Source organism: Barbatula barbatula (genome assembly GCF_947034865.1).
Source record: "Barbatula barbatula genome assembly, chromosome: 3".
Taxonomy (NCBI): Eukaryota; Metazoa; Chordata; class Actinopteri; order Cypriniformes; family Nemacheilidae; genus Barbatula; species Barbatula barbatula.
The window spans coordinates 12,500,882-12,516,052 of record NC_136764.1 but is presented as its reverse complement, the minus strand read 5'-3'; the positions used below and the strand labels follow the sequence as shown (position 1 = coordinate 12,516,052).

Genomic DNA, 15,171 nt, shown 5'->3' with positions numbered 1-15,171 from the left:
ATGTACAAAGTATTACAACAATATAGAGATCCCTGGTAGCACACTCCATCCGGTTTACGTCTATTTGACCCCTGCGAGATAGTTTGCTGTCTGCTGTCAGACGTCATATAGAAATCTAAGATGTCTGTAAGATGTTTATGAGATGTTTTTACACAGCAGATATTTTCCAGATCTCCAGATCTTTAGCAGACAAACAGACGTCTCCGAGACATATTGCAGATGTAAATGCAGACGTCAAATAGGGATAAGCCAGATTGAGAGCACTATACACATGTCTGTAGTTAAATTATGACATTCGGATAAAAATGGAGAGATGCAAACTCATGATGACAGTAAGCAACCTGAGACAGTCACATGTTTTTAATTCAAATTATTAACTTTATTCTGCCATTGCTTCAAAGCAGAAAACCTAAATTTAAATTTCACAAGACCCACACTGCGCAATTCCATTTAAAAAGTATTTTCATACATACAAGACAATACGTCGTATGCGAAATAATAACAATTATTAACATCAGTGGGTCCTGTCACATTAATTCTGACCACAACAGAGTTATATGTCACATTGAACTTTACTTTATCTTAACTTAAGTCACTATATGGTGTTAAAAATTAACATATGATATGCAATAAATTGGTACTCTTTGTATAATACATAAAACAATATTTATATCTATAGGCAAATGTATAATGTGGTTAAATAATGCAAACTTATGATGACAGTGAGAAATCTGAGACAGTCACAGGTACGAGGGCGTGTCAAGTCAAGTTAGTTTAATTCATTGTGCAAGACATATTGTCTGTAAGCCATTAATTTCTCAAAATAATATATGGCTTGGTTACAGAGACTAGCAGATCTCTCATGCATCACTATAATCAGGCTAATGTCTATAACAGTATTAGCCTAAGTCTAATGTATGATTACTCTAAGCTTTCATGTCGGTCCACGGTTGAGGAATAAAACAGACACTAATCTCGCTGCATCTTTATATTATAAGCCTATATAAAGTCATCAATAATTAAGGTTCTATAAACTTATTCTGACAGAAAGTGACAGAATTCTATAAAAAATATATGTGTGATGGTCTAGTGGTCAGTAAACAACAGTGAGAACTTATTAGTATAACATTACTTTTTAGAATTTAGAAATTATAAATCTATTAACAACAACAAATGCTTAAATAATTTTGGGAGTAGCCACATTTTATAGGAAAGTATCTGGGGAATTTAGGGATTCAAATGGTGTAAAGAATAATCTAATGTACAGTAAAAATATATTTTCATACACTAACAATCATTGGTACAGTGTTATATATATATATATATATATATATATATATATAAAAACTTATGATTTTACAAACTATATACAGTCAGACTCCAAACTCCACTTTGGCAAAGACCAAGGAGCTGTCAAAGGACACCAGAAACAAAACTGTAGACCTGCACCAGGCTGGGAAGACTGAATCTCCAATAGGTAAACAGCTTGGTGTGAAGAAATCAACTGTGGGAGCAATTATTAGAAATCGAAAGAAATACAAGACCACTGATAATCTCCCTCAATCTGGGGCTCCACGCAAGATCTCACCCCATGGGGTCAAAAACGGTGAGCAAAAATCCCAGAACCACACAGGGGGACCTAGTGAATGACCTGCAGAGAGCTGGGACCAGAGTAACAAAGGCTACCATCAGTAACAAACTACGCCGCCAGGGACTCAAATCCTGCAGGTTCAGACGTGTCCCCCTGCTTAAGCCAGTACATGTCCGGGCCCTAGTTTGCTAGAGAGCATTTGGATGATCCAGAAGAGGATTGGGAGAATGTCATATGGTCAGATGAAACCAAAATATAACTGCTGAGAATGCATCCAATGCTGAGTTGCATCCAAAGAACACCATACCTACTGTGAAGCATGGGGGTGGAAACATCATGCTTTGGGGCTGTTTTTCTGCAAAGGGACCTGGACAATTGACCTGTGTAAAGGAAAGAATGAATGGGGCCATGTATCGTGAGATTTTGAGTAAAAAACTCCTTCCATCAGCAAGGCCATTGAAGATGAAACGAGGCTGGGTCTTTCAGCATGACAATGATCTCAAACACACTGCCCGGGCAACGAAGAGGTGTCTTCGTAAGAAGCATTTCAAGGTCCTGGAGTGGCCTAGCCAGTTTCCAGATCTCAACCCCATAGAAAATCTTTGGAGGGAGTTGAAAATCTGTGTTGCCCAGCGACAGCCCCAAAACATCACTGCTCTAGTCTGCATGGAGGAATGGGGCAAACTACCAGCAACAGTGTGTAAAAACCTTGTGGAGACTTACAGAAAACGTTTGACCTCTGTCATTGCCAACAAAGGTTATATAACAAAACTATTGAGATAAACTTTTGTTATTGACCAAATACTTATTTTCCACCATAATTTGCAAATAATTTCTTTACAAATCAGACAGTGTGATTTTCTGGATTTATTTTCTCATTCCGTCTCTCACGGTTGAAGTGTACCTATGATGAAAATGACAGGCCTCTCACATCTTTTTAAGTGGGATAACTTGCACAATTGGTGGCTGACTAAATACTTTTTTGCCCCACTGTATATATATTTATGTTCTAGCTTTTGTTGAAACTAGTAACTTGGTATTTGCACCTATTGTATTATTGCTCCTGTATGACATATCGCTTTATTGCTCCCTGAACTCTCTATAAGTTGCTTTGGATATAAGCGCCTGCTCAAATAAAATATAAATGTAAATATCTTTTGAGTATATATTGTGTATAATGTGTCGCCTACAGTTATTTGTAAAGTATATTATATTGTATTTGAACTGTATTATGTAGACATTTTGTAGCATTCAAGTTTTTTTAGTGTGCACAGGGAATTTTTTCTTTAAAAAGAACTAAACTGTTAGTCTCAATACTGAAGTTCAATAGGCCCATTTATAGTTAAAGACTGACACCTGCTGGACTGTTCTATCATCACTGAATGTCCACTGAATACAGACACACCTTATTTGCGCACATCAAGCAGAACCAGGAAACGTGAAATTGGAGGGAAAGCGAAACTTACATGTTTGCTAGCTGTTGCACGTTATATTAATGTGTGCATACAGTAAAATGACAGAAGCCAGTTTTTCAGACAAGTTCAGCTGTCCAGTGTGTTTGGATCTACTGAAGGATCCAGTGACCATTCCATGTGGACACAGTTACTGTATGAGTTGTATTACAGACTGCTGGAATCAGGAGGATCAGGCGATGGGAGTCTGCAGCTGCCCTCAGTGCAGACACACATTCACTTCAAGACCAGATTTATGTAAGAATGTGATGTTTGCTGAACTAGTGGAGGACCTGAAGAAGACAAAACTACAAACTACTGCTCCTATTTACTCTTATGCTGGACCTTTAGATGTGGAGTGTGACGTCTGTACTGGAAGAAGATTCAAAGCTGTGAAGTCCTGTCTGGAGTGTCTGAACTCATACTGTCAAAATCACCTTGAACAACATGAAAAATTATTTCAAGTTAAAAAGCACGATTTGATGGAACCATCTGGAGAACTCAATGACATGATCTGCCCAAAACATAACAAACGGCTGGAAATCTACTGCCGTACTGACCAACAGTGCATTTGTTATCCATGTTTGATGGATGAGCACAAATCCCATGACACTACAACATCTGTAGCAGAGAGGACTGAGAAACAGGTATGAACTGAAATCAATTCATAAATGACAACAGAAATAAAATAAAATGAGTAATGAGTTTTTATGGTGTTGTTTTTCACACAGACACTTTTGGAAGAGACACAGAAAAAACTCAAGAGAATAATCCTGGAGAGAGAAAATAATCTTCGGGTGCTAAGAATGGATGTGGAATCTTATAAGGTGAGTATTTACCAGAAGTCCTGCTCAGCTTATGTAGCCTACAGTCTGGATCACACAATGTGTGTTTTGACAGCGCTCTGCACAAACAGCATTGGAGGACAATGAAAAGATCTTCACTGATCTAATCTGCTCCATCGTGGTGCGTCGCTCTGAGGTGACACAGCTGATCAGAGATCAGGAAAAGGCAGCAGTGAGTCGAGCTGAAGGATTCTTAAAGGAACTGGAGCAGGAGATTGAAGATCTGAGGAGGAGAAATGCTGAACTGCAACAGCTTTCACGCACAGCCAATCACATCCATTTCCTGCAGGTTAGACAACTCTGACAGTGGCCACCAACAGAATATTTCTGTAAGAGCATGCTTCAGCTGAAGTTGATTTTAACATGGTTATTGTAGTATTTAAGCAACTAAAATAATATAATCCAGGCAGGTGAAGTGCTTCAGTACATCATTTAAAGGTTTTTAAAGGCTTTGTTTCTTCTGTTTTGTAGAGTTTCAAGTCTCTCTCTTCAGCTCTTGAATCTACAGTCTCACACAACATCACTGTCAGTCCTCTGCTCTCTTTTGATGATGTGAAAAAATCTGTCTTGCAACTGAAAGAAAAACTTGAGGATTTCTGTAGAGTGGAGATTGAAAAATTATCTGGAAAGGGTAAAGTATTAAGATATTAATTTATTATGAGAAATGAGTTCATGGAAATTATACTAATTACTACTGTTTATGTCCTTAGTTACATATATCACAATTATTCACAATGAACCCAAGACCAGGAAGGAGTTCTTGCAATGTAAGACAAACACATTTTAAATATTTTTGATATCCACAGTACTCTAAGAATACAAAGCATGGTTTGTAAAATCGTTGCCACAAAAATCACTTTTAGTGTTAGAAATATGAATGTTATTGCTAAAAAACTAGTACGAGTCTAAAAACTAAAAACGCATAAGCTGTACAGTTTGTTACAAATGTAAAATTACAACATTTAATATGTTTAATCTATAAACATACAGCTACATGTAATAACAATGATGAAGGAAAGCATATACAAGTATAAATATTTATTTATTTGTGCTATTTTTTATTATCTGTCATAAAAGATAATGAAAATCCTTCCAAGTGATTCATTATAGAACATTCAGAATGAAGCAGTCCTGTGATATAAAGAAATATTATTATACATTTTAAAATGTTTTCATTATTACTTTGATATTTTTGTCCATCAGATTACCGTCAGTTCACAATGGATTTAAACACCGTGAATAAACGTCTTCGTCTGTTTGATGGGAACAGATCGGCAACCAATACTGATACAGTTCAGCAGTATCCTGATCATCCAGATCGATTTGATTTTCGGTCTCAGGTGTTGTGTAAAGAGAGTGTGAATGGACGCTGTTACTGGGAGGTTGAGTGGAGTGGGGATGATGGTGTGTTATTATCAGTGACATATAGGACCATCAAACGGAAGGGAAATGGTAAAGAATGTACATTCGGATGGAATGATCTGTCCTGGAGTTTGTTCTGCTCTCCCTTTAGATGCTTATCACTACACAGTAGAAACTGGACTGATCACTCTGTGTCATCCAGCAGCTCTAGAATAGGAGTGTATGTGGATCACAGAGCAGGAACTCTGTCCTTCTACGGTGTCTCTGACAGAATGACACTCATCCATCGAGTCCAGACCACTTTTACTCAACCTCTCTATCCTGGATTTACTGTTAACAAAGGATCCACTGTGAAAGTGTGTAAACATACAAAATAGATCATAGGGAGAATCAGATATGTTTATGGTTAAATAAAATCAAAGGACTGTCTAAACTGTTTTAAATGTGTGAACTATACCCACGGAGTGGCAGTTGTACAGCAGCATTACAGCACAGTGCATTATTATTGTAACATTATTAGTGTTATTGCACATTACTTGAAAAGGGGGTCATTTTAGTTTCAGTTGTACGTGCATGCATCTTATTATATTGCTGTTTTCCTTCTGAAACCTTGTATCGTCATATTGATTTTTAGTTTTTTCTTTGCCGTAAATCATTATTGTTGTTAGTCACCCTTTATGTTTGTTGCTGGGTTTTGCAAATATCTAACCAACAAAAAAGTATTAAAAAGTGTTTGTCAACACAGTATTTAATAATTTAAATGTGTAGTTTTTTGCAGGATCATTTGACAGAAATGCAATAAAATATACATAACGAGGTCTTCAGAGGCGTAAAAAGACTTTACATAATGAAGCATTATGCTTTTCATGGTGCTCTCAATCGATAAAAAAATTATCTGATTAATCCAACAATTATCTTGATCAGGCCAACCAGAGTGAATGTTGCGTCAAAGCAAATTTGATCAAATCGCGTCGGAGGGGTTTAAAGGCCTGTACACAAATAAAACCATGGTTATATCATGCAACGCTAGACAAAGGATGACAAAACAAATAGATGCTACATTAATTGCAGCCCTATATTACTGAGCTGTATCTATCTACATACAGCGCCCTTGCATAGAATTTGCCATGTTATTTCTAAAGTTTCTTTCAATTCATTTTCTAAAGAGGGTTCTACTTAACATGTTCTAGATTGTTTAACACTTTGGTTTTCATGAATGTGAAAAGAAAAGTGATATTTATTTTATAAACCTTATTTTTCTGTTAGCTTAATTTCACATTCGCAAATCTAAATTCTCTAAATGCACTCCTCTTTTTTTGAGGCTTAAACGTGAGTTGAAAATGTACTTAGAGCTACAAGAACAGTGGCTGTGTTTAAGGTGTTTAATGATAATGGTTGTTGTAAATGTTTGTTTTTTGTTATCTTCTACAAGCATTTAATAAAAATAAAAAATGTATGTATATTCTATTTCTTTCTTTTCTATTTTTGTTTCTATTTGGAAACGAATGTTAATGTGACTATATATCTCTTGTTCGTATGGCATTGATTTAATAAAGCATAAAAAAAGACTGTCGTAAAACGTCGGCGATAACAGGAAGTCATGTTAGGGTTAGTTTTGCGAATGCGCTGAACAAATCGTGTTTCCGGGACGGATCAGGTAGCGACACTGCTTCAAAAAGGGTGGAGTGGGCCGTTGGTTGCAATTCGCAAATGCCGCTAAATTCTCCACATTGCTCCTTTAAAATCTATAATGTCTTTTCAATTTCCTCAAAAAAGGTGCATTTGGAGGTACGAGGTTCCTGAAGAATAGCAACAATATATTGCATTTGCTCTTGAGCATATTGAAGAATCACGTTAATTAATTCCCAGTAAGTCTGCTACATTTCCTGAAATATAAACATCTCACTCAGACATGAAAAGGATGTGTATTTGTTTCCTCAATTGGATGTTTTCCTGCTCCTCCCAGCGATTAGTGATCATATTTCCTCTATTGTGCTGACAGATAACAGTTCAAATCCTTTCTAACTGCACTTCTCCTTTGAGTCATTGTTTATGAGGCAACGGAGCAAGATGTTTCAGCATTCTAATATTTTCCATGATATCGAGTATTTTTTCTACGTTTCCTGGAGACCATCACAGGGAGTTTCCTGAACACAGTATATAAGCTTATGGACCATATTTTGCCTCATAGTGTCATTCTGGTTTCGAAGAGGAACTGGTTTTGCTTTAACTAAAAAATACAAAGCCTGCGGACTCTTTTAAACCATGGATGATTTAACCCCTTCAGAAGACAGCACCTCTTATGAGGACTACTACAATGCACTGGGACTTGAGGAATTTGAACCTTGCAAGAAAACGCATATTAGGGAGTTCAGCAATGCCTTTCTACCTGTATTCTACTCCATCACCTGCATACTGAGTGTCCTTGCTAATGTAACTCTTTTAATAATTTTCATAAAGTATAAAACTACAAGGAAAGTGTTTCCTGTGAACATGGTCATTTCGGATATTGTTTTTACACTGACACTTCCATTCTGGGCAGTGTATACTAGTAATGAATGGATCTTTGGTTATCATAGCTGTAAAGCAATAACATTGGTCTATATGGTCAGTTTGTATAGCAGCAATCTCTTTGTCGCTTGCCTGGGCTTGCAGAGATTTTTGGACAATGTGATGTACAATATTAAGATCTTCAGAAGTCCGAAGAGGAACACTATCATGTGCATTTTGGTGTGGCTTCTTTCAGCTTTGGCTGCAAGCGTTCATGCTCATTTTGTGGAGACTCACGAGTTTGATAAGCAAAACATCTGCATATATCACTTCGGAGATGAAGATGCCTGGAAAATCTATGTACGATTTCAGATGAACTTTCTTGGCTTCGTCATACCATTCCTAGTGCTTCTGTTTTGTTCCATCAGACTTCAGTGCTTTTCCAGCGAGGGGACGACATTCCAGAGACACATGCCTGCAAAATGTGGAGCTGGATTTACTGTGGTGTTTTTTCTCCTCTGGTGTCCCTACAGCATTGTTATTTTTCTGCATGCTCTGCAAGACCTTCACGTATTTTACGCATGTACCATTAACATACACTTTGATGTTGCCATTCAGGTGACGGAATGCATAGCGTTTTTGCACGTTATTGTAAATCCTCTTTTGTATGTTTTTTTAAACAAGAAAATCAAGAGACGACTAAAAGGTACATTCAGAACCACTAGGGAGTATTTGCTAGAAGAATCCAACAGTTCATCAGTCACGTCAAGTCAAAATGGAACTTTTGAACTAAGGTCAGTTCAGCAATTTCAAGCCCGTGACCGGAACAACTCCTGGGCTGAGCGACCTGGTAACCTCATACCTGAGACAACATAAAACCCTGTTACGTTTATTTTGTCTTCTGTATTTCAGTTTAACAATTATTTCACTATATAAAATGTCGATTCATTTTTTTAGCATCTTCATGTTGTAGTTTGTAAATTATATATACTTTTACATAAAATATATTTGAGCCAGTATATATCAGGAAGCTGATTTTGTCCAACTTCTGAATTTGCATGCAAGTGTTCAATGAAATTTGTTTGTCGAGGACTGAGTTTTATAAATAAAAACAGTTACTAATATGATTTAAAATAAAAAACAAAGTCAGTGCTATATCTCATTATGTTGTGGGACAATAAAATAGCTAAATGTTTGTGTGTTTGTATATTTTACAAAACTATATCATGTTCATGTGCTTGTAAAATAAATGTTTTTCTTTTTATATTTTCCTGCATTTGCTTAATATACATTTATACCTAGCATTGCAACAACTAACCAAGTAGAAGAAAACATCTGTATTGTATTTTTTGGCAATGATCTTTTTTTTATTTAAACAATTAATAAATCTGTTCGGCCACGAGATGGCAGCATAGTTCTTATTCCTAAAATTGTTATCCTTGGATTATTGTACCATTTGTGCTGGTACGGTAGTAAGGTACCTCTTGGGGTCATGACTGTTTTGCACCACCTTAGGAGTAAACCTACAGACAAATAATGGCAACATTTTCATGCCTGTTTTATTTTTGTAAACCCTCTGAAGAGATTTTAAGACTCCCTAAAACGAAACAATACAGTACATGTCCTGTGCCAGATATTCAAGACCACATCCTGTGTAAACTTACCAGAAGTTTTTTGAAATAAATATTTTTGCGAGACACTTAGTGTCAAAAAGACACTTAGCAAATCTGTTGATTTAAGGTTTCTCTGAACTTCTTCTTATCATAAAGATTACTGCAGCCCTGCTCCTTTACCTATTAAAACTGATTGTGTAACAAGCACAATCAAACAATAATAATTACTCAATGTCTTCAATTGTAAAATTAAAGCTCCTGGTTATTAGTTTATCCAGCTTGAACTTGTTTAATAGTTTAATGCAAAAATTCAGATGACGGTCCACAAATTTGTATTCGAAAGATGCATTCTAATTTATTACTAGTGTAACAGCTGACTCACTCCTAACAAACTCATAACAAACTAACTTCCATTCTAAAAAGTGGCTTAAAGTCCCCAGTTTTGTTTGTGCAGCTCTTTAAAAGTTCAGTTTCTACATCCTGTGTATATCCTGTTTATATCACGTGTATACAACTTTTCCACTGCACCAGCAATGTGGAGGAATGTTATTTCCACTGTATGCATTACTTTTATGTCACTTGAATGACATTATTCTTAATACAAAAATAATTTGAAGACATCTCTTATCAGTAAATAATACAATTTAAGGTAAGAAGACTTTTAAAGTATAACACATTGTAAACCTTGGTTAAATGTAGGAAAATGTTTCAAGTTTCAAGAAATGAGTAAAAACGGTGCTCTTAAAAGGTCATACAGTATCAAAAACTAGAGGACTTCAACACATTATACAAAGGTCAAGGTCTATGAATGGTCTTGAATGATCCTCTATCATAAAGAGAGAGAGTAATTGAGGTCACAGGCTGATGTAAAGTGACACGAATCTATCTGTGAACCAATATATTGTATCAGCTTTGTCCAATAGAACTTATGACTTCCACAATCCACATCACGGTATTAAACAAAAGCACACAAAATTGTGCAAATGATATTTGTTGTAGCTTCCCTTTCAGCTATGCAAGACATTTACCACACATACTGTATAATTCACAATGTCAGCAGTATGATAAATAACCCCTCCTCCTCTTCTGCAAACCTTCTTACACCATGCGATTGCAATTATTTGACTAGACTCATAACGTCAGACTCCATAACCTGTTGTTTATATACTGCCCTTTAAAGTTAAATGTTACCATATCCTGTTTATACTCTGTATATATACTGGATACACTGTCAATGACACAATTACACCATTAACCTGCATGGATGTTATTTCTAGTGTATACTGGTAAATAAATCAGTCTGGTGATTACTGACTGTATGGTCAGAAAAGAAAACGCAGCCGGTAATACACCTTTACAGCAAAGTTGAAATAAAATTTTAAGAAAAACACATTAGTTATTGCAAATGTTTAAATAATTGTGTTCCAGTTATAAATGCAAAATATTTTTTAATCAAATGGGGTTGTTTAAATTTAGACTCAAAATAATTGTACCTACAGTAATATGCAAGCATGATTCATAAGTAGGTCAGTGAAGTATATTGTGAGTGTGTTTGTCTATATTTGTAAAGCTTCTGCTAAATTACTAAATGTAAATGTCTGTAGGCTGGTGACTAGCTTGATATCTGCTTTGATTAGTGTTTAACAATTTTGACTCCAGCAAAATACCTTCCTATACATTGTATTTTTTTATTTATATTCCTTTTTCTCAGTTTACAAATTGTATAAACTGTAAGTTTTCCAACTGAAGTTTATATTTTTTTTGTTAAATTTTAAGGTAATGCTTCATTGTTTAATGGTCATAAGACTTTCAGCCATCAGTGTTGTTTCCTTCTGCTGAATATCATTACACAGATGACAAAAATGTCAATAAAGATGTAAAAAAACATTTAAAACTTATTAAAATAGAAAAATATTATTTACATTATTTAGACAGACTTTAAGGGACATCTGTGAAACTGTAATTAAAGAGTAAAGTGGTAAAAACCAGCTAAACTACAAACAAATGCACACATTAGTAAAAGGGTGCAGAGTGTTGGATGATAGTTTCTAACTTACACCTGTAAATAACATAAAACATTTGGATAATATTAAATGTTATTTGTAACTGCTTTGCAAAATAAGAAAATATAGCTATTGAACGGAGCTTAACAAAGGACAGTCATTTGATGATGGGCAATGAATCAAGGTAACCTTTATTGCACCATGAAAAACAAGTCTTACCACCACAGTGACATTTCTGTTATCTAAGTGATAAGAATAGCCTTGATCCTTTCCCTCCTTGACTAAAAATTACCTGTAGACTAGAAGATGGGTTAAACTACACTCATCGAACATTAGTTAGAGTATTCTGAATTTTATCATGAGCTGAGAGTTTCCTCATCGCCAGTAAAAGTACGTAATAATTGCCAAAAATACAACAGCTACTTCAAAAATTTATTTTTGTTTAATATAATTAGAAAAAGAATACAACAAATATGATGAGGTATCCAAACGTTTGACTGCAATGCATTTGCAAACTATTACTATTTTCATTTTAGTCTTGATCTAATTAGACATGCTGTCTATAGACAAATCCGCCTACAGCACCTTCATGGTAAACTGACCTCTGTAGTCACAAACACAACTAAACCTTAATTTTGAGTCATTTCCTGACCCTGTCCTGTGATCTGGAACTATGGGGGTGGAGCTTAAACTGTAGTGCCAAGAAAAGAAAACGAAAACAGAGCAGAGCAGAGTGCAGCCGCAGAAATAACAGAAGAGCAACATGGGTTACCTCCTTCAAATCCTGCTTGCTCTTTTTGTCTCTGCCATCGGTGGCCTCTATCTTCTAGGGGCTTTTCGCCGCAGACGGCCTGGAGAACCCCCTCTGGATAAAGGCCCTTTTCCCTGGCTTGGCCATGTGCTGGAATTCAGGAGGGACACCGCAAAATTCCTGCAGAGAATGAAGGAAAAACATGGTGATATTTTTACAGTGCAGCTTGGAGGCTTCTATTTTACATTCATTACAGATCCACTTTCTTTCGGCTCAGTGGTCAAAGAGGCGAGATCAAAGCTGGACTTTACTAAGTTTGCAGAGCAACTGGTCGCAAGAGTGTTTGGCTACCATCATGAGGAAGATGAACACAAGATTCTCCAAACATCAAGCACCAAGTATCTCATGGGAGATGGTCTGGTTGTAATGACTCAATCCATGATGAAAAATCTCCAGAATCTGATGCTCCACAGTGTTGGATCTGGAGATGACAAGGGATGGAAGGAAGGTGGACTTTTTTCTTACAGCTACAACATTGTCTTTCGTGCCGGCTACCTGGCTCTCTTTGGCAACGAGTCACCCAGAGGTGCGGGAAGTTTAGAAAAAGCTACAGAAATTGATCGGCAACACTCGGATGAACTGTTCTCGGAGTTTAGAAAATATGACCAGATTTTTCCCAATCTGGCTTATGGGGTCCTGGGACCAAGCGAGAAGATTGAGGCAGAGCGTTTGAAGAGGCTGTTTTGGAACATGCTTTCAGTGGAAAAAATGCGCTCCAGGGATAACATCAGTGGATGGGTGCAGGACCAGCAGCAGTTCAGGGCTGAGAAAGGCATGCAAGAGTTTATGCAGGATCGATTCATGTTTCTGCTTCTGTGGGCATCTCAAGGAAACACGGGTCCGGCCGCCTTCTGGTTGCTTTTGTATCTTATGAAGCATCCTGATGCTATGCAAGCTGTCAAGAATGAAGTCGAGAAGATTCTTTCCGAAACTGGGCAGGATGTGAAACCTGGTGGGCCACTGATTGACCTGACCAGAGACATGCTTCTCCAAACTCCCATCCTAGACAGTGCAGTAGAAGAAACCCTCCGTCTAACAGCTGCCCCCGTCCTTACAAGAGCCGTTCTGCAGGAGATGACCCTCAGCATGGCCAACGGACAGCAATACAGCATCCGCGAGGGCGACAGAGTGGCCCTTTTCCCTTACACAGCTGTTCACATCGATCCTGCGGTTCATCCAGATCCACACACCTTCAAGTATGACCGTTTTCTCACACAAGATGGAAGAAAAAAAACAGATTTTTACAAGGACGGAAAGAAACTCAAGTATTACACCATGCCCTGGGGAGCAGGATCCACCATGTGTCCTGGAAGATTCTTCGCCACTAATGAGCTCAAGCAGTTTGTTTTTCTCATGTTGTCCTACTTTGATTTTGAGCTGAAGAATCCACATGAGGAGATTCCAAGTATTGATACCAGAAGATGGGGCTTTGGCTCCATGCAACCAACTAAAGACATCCAGTTTAGATACAGACTTAGATTTTAATTTTTTAAAAATGTAATTATATTAACTGATTCTCATACATCTGAACAATATTCATTTGTAATTCATGAGAGCTTATAAACTGTAAATGCTTTAAGGGCTTTTTAAAGACTTTAAAAAGAAACGTTTATACATTACAGAGCATTTGAACTTTGAGTTCGCTGGAAGAGGTTATCGAGGTTGCTTGACGAGAATATATGGTTACAATGTTCTCTTTTACTCTGAAGTGGTTTTACCTCGCAAAGAAAAGACGTGAAAGCGAAAACGATCAGTATATCAATCAATAACAACAATATTGGATTAATAAACTGTTTAAATATATATTTGCTATATTTTTTGCTGTTCCTTATGTGCTATTTAAGAGAAGCAAGAATGTCATGCATAAAATAAAGATGATGAAATTATTTTTGTCATTCCTTGTGATTTAATAACTAAACAAGGTGAAACATGGCTGGGTCTTCCCTTAATTAAATGTATATGTATATTGTTATTGTAATACATACTGTTTCAAAGTTTAACTTGTTTCCCATAGTTGTGTAATGAAGTTTATGCTGTTGCTATTAGAAGAAATATTTAAAAAAATCTGTCCCACAACTAGCCTACTAAGCAGTACAGTATAAGCAGTTATATTAAGTATGGACACTATTTAAAAATTCTGAAAAGGCACTGAAGATACCCTGACAGCGGGAACCTTGTTTGTAAAACTGGTATTATTTCTCTCACAGGCTACACCATGTGTACAAAGAACCTGGACTATAAGAACCATACTGTATATGTAGCCAGAGAATATCTCTGCATCCACATTATTTTTGTATTCCTTTTTGTCTTGGAACTTCCGTTTTAATAACTCAAAACATCATTAAAACAGCTCTGATGAATATGTATGTCATAGTGGGAGGGTGAAGTGGGATGATATCATATGAAGATATATAAAATTTTCTCTCGGGTCTCCGATTCGCAACTATAAAACCTGTTAAGTTACCAGTAACTAAACTTACATGCATAGTGGGAAATTCAGTCGCAAATTTAGACCATGTGAATTCTAGACAAAGTGGAGCAAACATTCCTGGATCCTTACAACAAATAACGGAAGAATGGAGACGGCTGGTTGCTCTTGTATCGCAGGTCTCCACCGAGCCCCAGCATCCATCACAACTTTATAAAAAACAACTCAAAACATGCTAACCAATAGCTGTCTGTTTTTATGTCTATTAAATAAAAATGATTTCATGTTGTTCAACGAGAGCAGGATGAAAGGACGCTTTGATAGCGTTGATCCACTTTCTGATTCTGAAATTACAGGCTGATAGAAAGTAAAACGTTTACATTTACGTATTTATATTATAAATATATTTTTGCTTAATTAAAGTTTCTTCCGTTTTTATACAATCTAGAAAGGATAAAACATGGTTCTCTTCTTTGCTTTTAATTATGCTAAAAAGTAGCAAAATATAGCAAAGAATTTCTCTGACTGAATCTGGACAGAAAACTATAATCAAAACATCACACGTCATCATGCTTTC

The 15,171-nt window shown here is 36.4% G+C and overlaps 3 protein-coding genes across 3 annotated transcripts; all 3 read left to right on the top strand.

Annotated features, from left to right (window-relative positions):
* The first annotated feature begins 3,007 nt into the window (after positions 1 to 3,007).
* Positions 3,008 to 6,714, top strand: LOC306891422 (tripartite motif-containing protein 16-like). Its single transcript, XM_079451655.1, has 6 exons — positions 3,008 to 3,689; positions 3,774 to 3,869; positions 3,943 to 4,176; positions 4,359 to 4,518; positions 4,598 to 4,654; positions 5,091 to 6,714. Exons 1-6 carry the CDS (start codon positions 3,087 to 3,089, stop codon positions 5,624 to 5,626), a joined length of 1,686 nt encoding a protein of 561 aa, XP_079307781.1. The 5' UTR covers positions 3,008 to 3,086; the 3' UTR covers positions 5,627 to 6,714.
* Positions 6,715 to 7,289: 575 nt separating this feature from the next.
* LOC306891462 (atypical chemokine receptor 2) lies at positions 7,290 to 9,134 on the top strand. The gene has a single exon (XM_079451722.1). It carries the CDS (start codon positions 7,515 to 7,517, stop codon positions 8,613 to 8,615), a length of 1,101 nt encoding a protein of 366 aa, XP_079307848.1. The 5' UTR covers positions 7,290 to 7,514; the 3' UTR covers positions 8,616 to 9,134.
* A 2,936-nt stretch (positions 9,135 to 12,070) lies between these two features.
* On the top strand, positions 12,071 to 14,518 carry LOC306892132 (5-beta-cholestane-3-alpha,7-alpha-diol 12-alpha-hydroxylase-like). Its single transcript, XM_079452983.1, has one exon. The coding sequence runs from the start codon at positions 12,119 to 12,121 to the stop codon at positions 13,649 to 13,651; it is 1,533 nt and encodes a 510-aa protein (XP_079309109.1). The 5' UTR covers positions 12,071 to 12,118; the 3' UTR covers positions 13,652 to 14,518.
* Positions 14,519 to 15,171: the final 653 nt, after the last annotated feature.

Bases quoted from the DNA above. Each gene is read 5' to 3' on its own strand.
- LOC306891422 (XM_079451655.1), top strand. From the start codon at position 3,087: ATGTGTGCATACAGTAAAATGACAGAAGCCAGTTTTTCAGACAAGTTC. The intron at 3,690-3,773 runs GTATGAACTGAA...TTTTTCACACAG, and splicing joins CAGAGAGGACTGAGAAACAG to ACACTTTTGGAAGAGACACA. The intron at 3,870-3,942 runs GTGAGTATTTAC...GTGTTTTGACAG, and splicing joins TGGATGTGGAATCTTATAAG to CGCTCTGCACAAACAGCATT.
- LOC306891462 (XM_079451722.1), top strand. From the start codon at position 7,515: ATGGATGATTTAACCCCTTCAGAAGACAGCACCTCTTATGAGGACTAC.
- LOC306892132 (XM_079452983.1), top strand. From the start codon at position 12,119: ATGGGTTACCTCCTTCAAATCCTGCTTGCTCTTTTTGTCTCTGCCATC.